Below are 13,838 nucleotides of genomic sequence, written 5' to 3'. Positions count from 1 at the left end.
TATACGGCAACTGAAAGCCATTTTTTATCATTTAATTCTAGTGATCCCAGGCACAAAGGCGAGGCATTAATGGATGTGATAAGCACTGACACCAACTCCTGTACTCAAAATTACTTAATGAACAACGCAGCACCAGGACTGCAGGTTCTACATGCCTTAGTTTATTGACGTTTTTTACCATTGTAATCAAAAGTCAACATTCATTCAGTGGCCACAGGGTTTTGGCATAATATAAGGCTCTATTCATAGTGTGTGTGTGTGTGTGTGTTTTGATAAAGTGATGCAGATTTTAAAAGGAAAATATGAATATTATTACCTTTAAAAAAGTCTATGAGAAAGGTACAGCAAGGAAAATAAACACTGAAAATTATTTTTCTTTCATTTTCATTAAGAATTTACTATGCTTTTTATTATTATTGATAAAGTAAGTGAAATAGACTATTTCAGTAGCAGTGTATGCTATTTAAATCATCTTCTTGCTTGAATTGCTGAATTGACTTCAGAAAACGATCCCAGCTAAACAATATCTACATCACACAGTAGCTTCATCTTAATTTATACAAGAAGCACTTTCTGAAGTCCTCACATTAAGTTTTAATTCAGTAACACTTTCATCTTGAAAAAGCTGGCTGGCTGGACTGAATTGGAAGCGGATCTGTTTGAAAGAATACACAATTCAGTTAGAGCCCCAGGGAGGACCAAAATACTGGCTTCAAGTGCCCTCTTGTGGCTGATGACAGTATAATCAAATATAATTTGAAGCCTGGAATAAACTGGAACATGCCATATTTTTCTCTTTTGCACACTTACTTATCAGAAATTTATTAGACATTGCAAATTCAAAGATAAATAAGATGCAGTCCATGTCATAGAGAACTTCATAACAGAACAAAGGCAAAAATGACTAAGTGCTCTACTATAGTGATATTTATTCTATTTCAATCAAGTTATTGTTCATCTTCATTTTTGTAGATATTATGTTAATTAATATTAGGCATTCCTAAAAAATAAAAGTAGCTATTTTCCACACAAGTGTAATTCACGTACTGTATCTCTGAACAACTAGAAAACACATTGTAAATAATCTTATATTTTTAAATTATTTATAAAATAACTTGAATCCATATTACTTTTTGTTTATTCTATTAATAATATTTGTTTTATTATTTGCATTCCTTTCAGGTAAGCACTATCAGACATATTATGCAGATAAGGAAACTGAGGCAGAAGGGTCGGTCTTACCTGGTAATTCAGTACCAGAGATGAGACTAGAACCTGCATTAATTGCACCCATTAGTTTCCTTGGCAGATTCATCCAATGACTTTTGTGTGATTTCTAATGGTAAACATGAGGGGTTTTATGAAGTCATTGAGTAACATGAGTCATTTACAAGATGGGTTTTACACACACACACACACACACACACACACACACACACACAGAGGATCATTTCCAACATCAGCTACTGAACAGCTGTCATAGCTCTCTTCAGTTGGATGGAGCTTTTGATCAAGTTATGAAAAGTCCCATATCCAATTACCAATCCCCAGTATCACCATTTCCTGGTTTGGCACTGCTCAACCAAATGATACACTTATAATGCCAAAGCAAAGTGATTACATAAACAATTTAGTCGGGTCTTCTTTAATCCTATACGAGAAGCTTACAGTAATCCTAATTAGTATTTTACTCACCTGGTACAGTCATTTAACAATAATCCTATTGAATTTCCAACACTGAGCATGAAAGGGTGCAAGAATTTAAAGAATATATTCCTAGTTTACAGAAATCAATCATGTGAGTCAAGATGTTCACAAAGTTGGTTTATTTGAAAGATATAAGTGATTCTAGATACAAACTAGAGAACATTTGTAAGATGTCAAAGAAGCCTATAGGTGGTGGGGTAGCGGTGGGGAGTTCTCAGCACTATCATTTTAAAGCTATGCTCCTTAGTATTCTAAATTGCTGTGATGTTCTCAATTCAGTTATTTTTAAATCTCATTTTAAAATATTTTCATAATGTTTTCATTTTTATATATTTTTGAGGTAATAAAATAGCATCTCTATGAGCAAATTTGGTTTATTTCCATATACAGTACTGTGAAATAAGAACTATCCTCTATTTCTCACCTTTCCTGTGTACTATTTGATTGTTTTCATTGTGATGACAGGTAGCAGAATGATGAGCATCCCTATCACTTACTTTAGAACACTGTTTTACAAGAGATGAAGTGAAACAAAAAACTCATTTGGGTAGGTTTTGAGATTGTGTGCTTGTCTCAGGCTCAAAACTTTACATAATTAAACCCAGTTGGTTCAAAGACTACACTTTAAATTCATCAGAAAGATGAAATTGTGTTTGGAACAGTGAAACAAAGATCAATTTGAATCCTTTTCTCAGCTCTACCCAATTTATACCTTTCAATACTCCCATACTGTTCATTCACTTGTTTGTTCCTTCATTTGTTCCCTTGCCCATTCATCCACAAATAAGCATCATACAGTCAGAGAAGCCATTTCCTCCTCCCCAGGAGAGGCCTGCAAAAGTTCAAGAACTACTGTGTTGAAGAGGAATTACGCATAGCTGCTTCCTATAAAAAAAAAAAAAAAAAAAAACCCAGCGGGGGCGTGGGTTCTAAGTCAGATAGAGGAATGTCTGAATGTTTTAGCAACTAAAGCTGAACTTTGAAGGGCAAACAGGATGAGAAACAAATGAGAAAGCGAGCTTCTAGGTTGATGGATTTTCAAAGGTACTTAGGGATGAAACAACTTTATAGTGGGGATTCTTTAGTCTAACTAGAGAAACAAGATGTCAGATCAAGAAGGGCCTAGGTGTTAATGCTGAATGAGTTTCATTCTACATTGAGAAATTCCAAGCAGGGGAATAAAATAACCAGACTTGAATTTTACTAAGGCCACTTAGGCAACAGGGTGGAACAGATACTGGAGCAGGCACAAATCAACTACGGCAAAGAAATACTAAGTCTACTGCAATAATCTGGACTTGAAGTAAGACAATTATGAGGGCACGCAGTGGATAATTTAGAGCCTTGCTATACTCAAAAGTGGTTCTCAATCAGCAGCATGAGCACCAGTTGGGTACTAGGCAGAAATACAGAATCTGAAGTCATGCCCCTCATCTTCAGAATCAGCATTTCGGTAAGCTCCTCAGATAATCTATATAGGGAGGAGGTACCATCCAGAAATACGGAATATAGCATGGGCAGTTATTGCGGGAAAAAGTCATTATTTTAGGTAAGGTCAGTTTGAAGTGAGGATATCCTAAAAAGCTGATCCATAGCAGTTGGGTCTCTGGGTCTGGAGTCTAGGATGAAGTTTGGTTTGGAGACACAAATTTATCAACCTGTATTTGAAGTCACGGTCTGACGCAAGTTTCCTGGGATTTGCCCAGGAAAAGTATATCCAGTTAGTGAGGCAGAGGGCCCTGGAGGGAGCCCTAGGAAACACCATTATCTACAAGTCCCAGACAGCAAAAGGTACTCCACAAGAAATAGAAGGAACTTCCAGTGGTAGAAAAAGCAATGTGAGGAGTGGGAAGAGAGTTCCAAGTGGCAGGATGGTCAACATTCACATTTTCCAGCAGAAGTCACATAAGAATAGACAAGAGTCCATTGGATTTGGCAATCCTGATGTCAGGATAAAGCTAATGGGTGGAGATTACTTCCCATTAAGTTCTTTCTTGACCTTAGTATGTGGGGATGCAATTTAAAGATTCTGCATTCAAAGTTCGGATGAGTAGAGTATGTGGAAGGAGCTTGATATGGAGTCAACTTGCAAATGTTCTCTTCCATTAGATGGTAAATTCTTTGAAGCATAAGGAAGGCACATAAAGATGAGTACGACCCAGTCCTAACCCTCAGAGTTTATAAACAATACGAATAAGACAACTGTAGTACAAGATGGGGCATTACAATTTATAAAATATTATGGGGACTCAAAAGAGGAATACACCATATGCAGTCAGAAAAGGTTGCTTACTTCTCAGCTGTTAACACAGAGAACTGTACATACTAAATACTTACACTACATTAATTGCTCTTGCTCTCAACAAATTTGGTGAATTAGTAATAAAGACAAAGTCCCATTCATTTCAAAATCCAAGCAAACTTCAAACTCATTCATGAGATATTTATTAAAATAACACATTTAGGGAAAAAAATCAATACAATGTATACATCATTACTGAAAACTGTATACCATCATACAAAAAAGGATTTTATTTTGGGAAATTGTTTTCTAATTTATGGCAAGTTTTACTTTCAGAAATAAAACCACAACAACACAATCTAATTCAATCTTAAAGGCTGGCATGCTGAGCAAGGAATGTTCTTATTCTTTGTAGGAGCTCCTTCTTTACACTGTCAGGTACCAGGGCTGAAAAACAAAAATAAAAAAATAAGAGTAAGAAGGTTCCAATTAATACATGTCACTTTAAGATCTGACATTTTGCTCAGGGTAAACAACATAAGAATTTCATAAATAACCCTCATGGTCAATTAAAAAAGTAGGTAAAGTTATCTGACAAAGAAAAGTGTCTTCTTGCAATTCATTATTTTAAATGAACTATCCAATGCCTAAATGCACTGCATGTTGATGAAAGAAAACAGGAGAAAATTCTTTTAAACTAGGAGTAAAGAAGACCATTTTTAAATACAGAGGCTATAACAGATGGATGAATTTGATTAAAACACAGTAACAACTTATGCTTAATGAAAAATCACCATAAGCAAGGCCAAAAGATAAAAACTGAGGAAATGTTCTTACAGAAAAGGGCTGATCTTTCTACTATACAGTTGTTTCACACCAACAAGGAAAAGTTTAAAAGGCTAACAGAAACGTGAGCAAAAGAGATGAAGAAAAGGAGAGTTCTTGAACACAAAAGTGTCTGAATCTCAGAAGAGAAAGGAAATTAAAACCACATTCATATAGCGTATTTTACCAATCACAGGAAAAAATACAAAGGTCAATAATATACTGTGTTGGTTGGGTACGATGGCTTATGCCTGTAATCCCAGCAGTCTGGAAGGTTGAGGCAGGAGGACTGCCTGAGTACAGTAGTTCAAGAACAGCCTGGGCAACATGACAAAACCTGTCTCCACAAAAAATAAAATTAGTGGAGCATGGTGGTGTGTGTCTGTGGTCTCAGCTACTTGGGAGGCTGAGGCAGAAGGATCACTTAAGCCTGGGAGGTCGGGGCCAGTAAGCCATGATCATGCCATTGCACTCCATCCTATCTCAAAAAAAAAAAAAAAAAAAAAAAAAGGGTATATATATTTTTACATATATAAAAGCATACATATATTTAAGTATATATATACATAAAATATACAAACATATAAGTATATACATAAGTAAAAATATATATATGTATACATACACACTGTGTTGGCAATACTGTGTTGGCAAGACTACGGGAGCACTCTTATATTAGCTGGAGTATAAACTGGCATATGTTTTAGAAGGTAATCTGTATTTTACTGAAATAATACATTTATATACACTCCAAGCTAGTAAAAATCCAAAATATTACAACTGTTATATGCTATACTTTTGACCCATTTGACTATTATCTATTCAAAATATTAAACCATAAATGCAAAAAAAAAAAAAAGTGAGGGGGGGCAGTTAACTACAACTTCTAATGTATTTACTTGTGTTCCGGGGAAATGGAAAACTTCAGATACAGTTCAGTATCTCCATAAAAAAATTATACAAATCAAATAAGGCAGATATTATTCTTTATAAACTGTTTAAGCCAACCCACAAATCAAGACTACATAATTACTTCAAGTCCACTGAAAATGTAATCAATATGTATACTAAAAATAATTTTAATAAAAATTACGATGATTGAGAACAGGATCAGTCAGTTGCCTTGAAATAAGATGGGACTATAAAGGAATACCATGAGGTAGGTTTTGGTGGTGAGGGAACTATTTATTCTGTATCCTGACTGGTAGCTACATGAACCTATACATATGTATAAAGTTCACAGAACTGTGCACTATAAAAACGGCAATTTTACTGTATTAAAAAATATGTCTACTTTTAACAACACTAAGAAGACTAAGAACATAAATTAAAACATCTACTTTTACTTCTCTTTTATTTGCTCATTATCTAGCAGGGGAGCTACAAGACATTGAAATAGCCAAGGTTTAAGTATTAAAGGAGAAGCAAAGGGTAGTTTCTAACTTGTATAGCTGGTTCCTAAATAATGTTAACAGACTAAGTGTAAGTCACAGAAGAAAACAAACAAAAAAAAGAATTTAGAGAAATTTAAAAATATAAATTCATAAGGGGAACAATAATTATTATTATTATTTTTTTTTTTTGAGACGGAGTCTCGCTCTGTCGCTCAGGCTGGAGTGCAGTGGCCGGATCTCAGCTCACTCCAAGTGCCGCCTCCCGGGTTTACGCCATTCTCCTGCCTCAGCTTCCCGAGTAGCTGGGACTACAGGTGCCCACCACCTCGCCCGGCTAGTTTTTTGTATTTTTTTAGTAGAGACGGGGTTTCACCGTGTTAGCCAGGATGGTCTTGATCTCCTGACCTCGTGATCCACCCGTCTCGGCCTCCCAAAGTGCTGGGATTACAGGTTTGAGCCACTGCACCCGGCCAATTATTTTCAATAATTATTTTTTCCTTTCCCTGAGACATACTTGAAGAAAAAGTCATGTTTTCCAGTTGTAAACAGGCCTAAAGAGATGGCTGAAAAGAACCATGGGATTCTGTAGCTTATTCCCAGCAGAGAAGAGTTCAAAAATTCATGTTCTGTAGTAATAATTTTCAAACTTATTTACTTTTTACACTTAAATTCTTTTCACAATTTCTGTGTGACAAAACAACTTGGACCATCTAATTTATCTTCCAGTTACAACTCCTTTATCAAAGTAAATGAAAATAATGTAGTTATCTCTAAGATAACAATGATGTAGGTCCTGACATTTACTACACATCATCAGTTTTAATATAATATTTCCTATCTTAACTTTGCCTTCCGTAAACAAGGCATTAAAGGGTGAACTTAAGTAGACAGACCTTCGTTAATTTTTAATAAGGAGATAGAGGAGCGATGACTCAGGGGTTGGAATAAGACTTTGAATTATTAAATATTTAAGTAGAGTCATGCCACATCTGATAAAGTTTATAAATCCTAGCTTCATGTAATATTTGATGCTACAGAATCCCGTATTTTAAAAATTATTTGTTTAAACAACTGTATCAACTTGCACTGGTGCACCATCCTAGAGTGCAAGAACACTGAAACCTAGTATCTCATTTGTTACTCCCAGACTATGCTAGGAGGCAGGTAGGCAATTTTAACTCTTTACAAGAGGCAATGTAGGTAGCGCTTTTCCTTAAAAACAGAAAGAAAATCTGAATCAGCAAGGGATTTAAAAAAAATCACGTCTGCAGCATGTTTCCTTTAAAACACTCTGTATTCCTTACCTCTGCCTTTTGGAGTGATTTCAGCCACCAAGTCATCAACAGTAACGTGTTCTAGTCCTTTTTCTTTAATTACCTCTTATGCAAAAGCAAAAAACAAATCATATCATTTAAAATCATTATCTGTAAGAAAGATTTTCATAGAGGAAGGGTTAAGATCATGTTTTTAGAGTGTAGACTGGTTCTTTTAAAAAAAGGACACTGAAAATTTAGTTCAACCTTACAAACATATCAAATATTCTTTAGATCTAAAAGATAAAAGTCTGTTCATAAGTCTGGGCTAAATAACCTGCAACTTAATACGTAATTGTGACACTTAAAATAAACGTAAACTGTAATATTCAAATCTAACATCTGTAAAATGCTGAAAACTTGTGTTATAATTAATATTTACTAGATCTCTACAAGGTGCTTTACAACATTTAATATTCACAATGATCTAATGGGCTAGGCATTTTCCCACTTCACAGGTGAGGCAACTGAGGCTTAAAGATTAGTCATCCAGCCCTGAGTTGAAATCCAGCTCTATTCTTCCAGTGATGAACATCTATATGACCTTAAAGTCTATGCTTTTACTAATTTGTCGCATTGCCTTCTTACAGTTAACATATAAATAGTTTATTATTTTTATTTGTAGAAACTATTACAATACAATGGGGATTCATTAAAAATATCCAATTCCATTATATCAAAAGCTGAGACAGAAAGGAGGCTCCCCTTAGTGACATGCGTAATCTATCAAATGGTATCATCAACAATACCCAGTAATTTAATAAGCTTCCCTTCTACTTTTTTTTAAGTGCATTCTAAGAGGTTTCATAGATGAATTTTTCAAATTTTCACTGTTAAAGACAGGAGAGAGATAATTTCTATAAGTCTGCCAACCCTAAAGTGTTCCATTTGTTAAGTTAAAACACAAGAAACAATAAAGTTGCTGAAAGACATGAGATTCCATATTCTGATACTAGAGAAAATCTTAAGTGCTCATGTTTCACTTGTTTTAACAGAAACAGATAAAATTTCTAAAAATTGGGAATTGGGTCTACATATGCCACCGAGAAGAGGAAACCATTACAGGATTAAATTCCGTATTTGTTTAAAATCATGCTTGAGTACTCAATATACCTTAAAATAAGCAACCCCCAAACCAATCCTGATCAGAAAAAATGGGATTAGTTTATCTTCCAAATGAAACTGATTACCTTTACAGTGTGCCTTCAACTGATCCTTCCAGCCACATTCAATTAATTTAGCTCTCAGCAACTCTTTGAGGCTGTTGAAAAAGAAGTATTTTCAAACTGAACAATGTATAACATCTTAGACAGCAATGCGTAAAACAAAGCTTCAGTGTTCAACTAAAAATTCCCTGCCTTCCAGTTACAAAACTTTAACTGTGGCCTAATCTTGGGTCTATTGCTAAATAGTCCTTTGATCTTATGCAAGTACTTAAATTCTGGGCCTTTCATTTCATCTGGGTCTCATTTAATGAGTAAAATTAAATGAAGTGGAGGGGCTAAAATACTTTTCAAGGATCTCTATTCTTTGGCCACGTTACATACTTTCTACTGTACTCTACCAACAGGAATATCATGGGTCTTGTACAACATCTAGAGAGTATTAACTGAACTTGGAGCAGCTGCACCTCTGAAATCTTCAAATTCCAAAATCCATTCTTTAACCTCAACTTCTTATCCTTTAGCTCTCCTATTTCCCCCATTACCTTTAACTTCACAGGCTACCCCCTTCTTTGATCTCTATCAGGCCCTTCTAAACTACAAAACGACAATGGTATTTCATTGACTGTAAGACTGTTGTTCCCCCCACATTTTAATGATTCAGTAATTAGCATGCCCCTCATAATTTAATTGGCAGTGTTTTCTTTTTCTCAATGGCAAAAATGTGGCAGTGTATATGCAACTAATGGCATCACAGGTGCAATCAAATATTTTCTTATTCTTTTGCCATACCTACTTTTACAAATCTTCAATCCTCAACCTAAATCATTTAACTTCTCAGCTTAAAAACGTCACATCCCAAACAAATTCTCTTTCCCTGCAAACCACTTTCACTATCCCTAGACATCCACTATGTGACATTCTCATCTTGATATTTAATTAGGTCTTTCAACCTAATAGGGCCAAAATTCAACTTTTGATTCTCTACCACTTCATCCTGTTTGTTCTTCTTCTGAGAATGGTAATTCCATTCTTCTGGTTTCTCAGACTAGGAATCTCTGTAGTATCCTTCTGCTCAGCTGCCTTGTTGACACTACACATCCTATCTATGAGAAAATCCTATTGGGTTCAATTTAAAACATACACCTAGAATTCACCTTTCTCACTATCTCTGCCATTACTACCCTAGTTCAAGCCATCATCTCTTCTCTAGAATATTACCATAGCATTCTAGGTTGTCTCCCTGCTTCTTCCCTTGTACACTTAGTTCTCCTGCTGCTCAAAAACCTTCAGTGCCTTCCCAATATACTCAGAATAAAACTCTGAGACTTTATTACAGCCCACATGATCCTTCATGATCTGCCTTCTCCTCAGCTATGCCACTGACTTTATCTCCACTCTCCCTCACCCAATTTACTCAGTCTCCCTAGCATCCCTGCGCTCCTCAAAAATGAAAGGCAAGTTCCTATCTCAGGAACTTAAGAGTCCCTGCTCTCCCTCATATCCTTCTGATTTCTTTTTTCTTCTTTTTTTTGAGACAGAGTTTCACTCTTGTGGCCCAGGCTGGAGTGAAGTGGCACGATCTCAGCTCACTGCAACCTCTGCCTCCAAGTTCAAGCGATTCGTCTGCCTCAGCCTCCCGAGTAGCTGGGACTACAGCCTACCATCATGCAAGGCTAATTTTTGTATTTTTAGTAGAGATGGGATTTCACCATGTTAGCCAGGATGGTCTCAATCTCCTGACCTCATGATCCACCAGCCTTGGCTTCCCAAAGTGCTGGGATTATAGGCGTGAGCCACCGCACCAGCCTCCTTCTGATTTCTTCTTTGTTTTTTTCTATCTAAAATATTACACCTCTTTATTTTCTGTTTTATTGTTCCTCTAGTGCTCATCACCATCTGACATACTACACATTTTTATCTGTCTCCTCCCATTAGAATGCAAGCTCCATGAAAACACAGACTCCATTTCTGTCCACTACTGTTACCTCCAACACCTTAACAGGACATGGCACATGATAGAAACTCAGTAACTTGAAGCTGCATGAATGAAAAAACAAACAAAAAAACAACACACAATCCGTATTCCTTAAAAGCAGTACTATCCTCTAAAGCTACCCAAGGCAGTTACAGATGCCTCTTTCCTCATTTTGAGGGTTGCTGTTTCTACACTTGATTAAAATTCTAAGATATCCTTTCCATTTTTGGAGTTTTCCATTTTCAACCCTATATAATCTTCTACCTCATTTTTCTGCCATCTATCTTGTCCCCTTCAAGTCCAAGTTCCGTTTCAACAGAGTAAGATTCCTAAAGAGTAAACATGATCTAGTTTTTCCCTTTCTTAAAACCTTTTAATGACTCCCATGATCCAAAAATAAAGTCAGCAACAGATGTACTTCTTATTATTCTGTGAGCTCTTACCTGACCACCGTAATGCCCAGGTCGAGTTGAAAGATTCCCACTCTTCCTTATACATATTTGTCTTACTCACTTTATAACCCTGGCTCTGGGAGCCTTTCTTGATTCCTCAGCCCCTTCTTTGTACTTTTAAACCTGTTCATTCTGCAAATATTTACTTGGCCAATTATGAACCACACAAAAAATTAGATACTGGGTATATGATGTTTTTGGTGTTAACTTAGATTATACTGGAGGATACAAATAAGCCAAGTAGATTGTTAGAATACAGTGTTGATTAAATGCTATCATGGAACAAGGTATTTGGGACTTAAAAACATTCCTTGAAGACACAATATATAAATGAGACCTGAGAGATGAGCTAGAATTAGCTCAAAAGGAAGAGAAGGAAGAGTGTTTCAGAGAGTGGAAAGAGCCCTTGCTGCTTCAAGGTTGAGAGCCTGGTAAATGAAGCTGGTTCCACAACGTTGTCTCCCTGTTAAAACCCAGGTAACATTATGTCTCCAATTGTAATTTAGGTACTTTTTCTTCTCTGTTAAATTAAGAGCCATTTCTTGCTCATCTTTCTACATCAACATTTCCCTCCAAGTCCTGCAATACTTAACACACCTAAATTATTTTTTCCAGATATTCGGAATAGAAACTTTTTATAATGTCAATTGTAATTCCTTCCAGTGACGTTTTATTTCTTGTTTAGATTCTTAGAAGTAACTATTAAAGATGGTAAAATGTAATTTACTAACACAATCTATTACTTACCGTTCTCTTTCTCCAGTTTCTATCAACTTTTGGTTAATCGCTGCTCTCATCTGCGCATCTTTGTTCATCTTGCTAACCTGGACATCAACATGTATTTTCAGATATAGAACATTTACAAAGCATTTTCTTCTAAATCCTCTAGGCAGGCATCCTAACATATTTGCCATTCTATCAACTGAAGGGGTGATACATTTCAAGTGTGTGAACAATATCATTACTTTTCATTAAACACTTATGTGCTTGGCACTGGGCTAATGCTGTGGGGGTTTGCTTTTTTTTAAACATCACATTTAATTCCCAGAACGTATTGTTACATATTTATATTAATAACATAATCTGTATTTTACTGATGAGGAAACTGAGGCACAGAGATAGAAAGTGGAAAGGCAGATTTTGAACTCAAGTACTTTGACCCTAGGAGCTCCAAAACTGAACATAACTGCCGAACACTTCTGCACAGACTGCATCCAAAAATTGGGAGAAGTCATATAAACTAAATATCAAAAAAGATTAAACAGTATTAGTAAAAAAATAAAATTACCAGGCCGGGAGCGGTGGCTCACGCTTGTAATCCCAGCATTTTGGGAGGCCCAGGCAGGTGGATCACGAGGTCAGGAGTTCAAGACCAGCCTGACCAAGACGGTGAAACCCCGTCTCTACTAAAAACAGAAAAATTAGCTGGGCTTGGTGGCAGGCGTCTGTAATCCCAGCTACTCAGGAGGCTGAGGCAGGAAAATCGCTTGAACTCGGGAGGCAGAGGTTGCAGTGAGCCGAGATCGCGCCGCTGCACTCTAGCCTGGGTGACAGGGCAAGACTCCATCTCAAAAAAAAAAAAAAAAATTAATTAATTAAAAAAATAAAATTACTAGATAAGGCTCTAAGTGCTTTGCTTTACTCTTCATTAGGATGAACCCACAATTACAAGTGGTAAACGTAAGTGTGTGGATGTGTTTGTTTACACACACATTGCTGGTAGGATAAGGAGAAAACAAATCTCAAACTAATTCTTAACTTACAAAGTCCTCAATTTTCAGTAAAAAGAGGCAACTCAAACCAAAATGATGTTAAAAGGAGAGGAAAGTTAGGTTTTGAAAGCATTCAAGCCACTTAAAAGTTTAAATAAAACTTGGTGTAAACTAACGTTTTCCCACCTAATCTGTCACTAACTTCAGATTACTTTTGTTGTCTTCCATCTGGCCTATTGAAAATTCAGACTGGCAATGAGTTTTCAGAGTTGATTTTTTTTTCTTTTTTGAGAGGAACAGGGAAAAGGAGAAGTTGAGTAAGAACTAGGAAATGCTTGCTTTTTTAATTGGAGGTTAACATTTTCAAAATAACTACAAGGTCTAGTCAGTACCATTCCTGGAATATTGAACTTGATCTCCTCTTGGCCCCTAAAATACGGATAGTGACCTTGGACAAGTCACTTAATTCTTAAAGGCCTCAGTTTTCTCACTGGTAAAACACGGGCGCTAGGGTATCCCTCCCAGTTCAGACATTCTTAGGGAAAATAGAACAGGGCGGAGACAGCGGGAGAGGCGGGAGGGGAGGAGCCAGAAAACAAAGCGAGGACTGGCTTCAGGCCAACTCCGGTAGCACGCCCTGTCGGAGAGCCCTACAGGCCCGCGAGCGCGGGTCGGGGACGCTAACGAAAGACAGTACATCGAAAGGAGCCTGGGCTGGGCCCGGGTCCCGGCCCTGAGGACCACAGGCATAGCTCACCACCATCACCGCGGGCGAGGGCCGTCCCTTCCCAGCGACGAAATGACCCTTGCGCTGACGACCGTTACCTACCACACTCTTCGGCTGCCCGGACTTAGACCCTCAGTAGCTCGGGCACCTAAGCACACAGAAAGCTAGAACACGCATTTCCGGGGCGGGGTCTCGCCACCCTGCCTATAATGTGAGAATTTAACCAGCGCGGGCCGCCTCCTGGTCGCTAGGGCCTCTGGGTAAGATAGTTCAGACCTTGCCGTCGCGCGGGCGGTAAGTACCAGGAGAACTACATAGCCCAGCA

The 13,838-nt window shown here is 37.1% G+C and overlaps 1 protein-coding gene across 2 annotated transcripts; it reads right to left on the bottom strand.

Annotated features, from left to right (window-relative positions):
* Positions 1 to 4,129: 4,129 nt before the first annotated feature.
* On the bottom strand, positions 4,130 to 13,694 carry ENY2 (ENY2 transcription and export complex 2 subunit). Of its 2 annotated transcripts, none has more exons than XM_005563930.3 (5): positions 13,544 to 13,694; positions 11,822 to 11,898; positions 8,672 to 8,742; positions 7,473 to 7,547; positions 4,130 to 4,396 (listed from the first exon to the last, which is right to left on the bottom strand). In XM_005563930.3, the coding sequence occupies exons 1-5, from the start codon at positions 13,547 to 13,549 to the stop codon at positions 4,320 to 4,322; spliced, it is 306 nt and encodes a 101-aa protein (XP_005563987.1). In that variant the 5' UTR covers positions 13,550 to 13,694; the 3' UTR covers positions 4,130 to 4,319. The 2 variants fall into 2 exon arrangements, with proteins under 2 accessions (XP_005563987.1, XP_005563988.1); XM_005563931.3 differs by having other exon boundaries at positions 13,616 to 13,694.
* Positions 13,695 to 13,838: the final 144 nt, after the last annotated feature.

The sequence above is a fragment of the Macaca fascicularis genome, chromosome 8, assembly GCF_037993035.2.
Source record: "Macaca fascicularis isolate 582-1 chromosome 8, T2T-MFA8v1.1".
NCBI lineage: Eukaryota > Metazoa > Chordata > Mammalia > Primates > Cercopithecidae > Macaca > Macaca fascicularis.
Note: the sequence above shows the minus strand (reverse complement) of the source record. Positions and strands in the feature narration are given on the sequence as shown.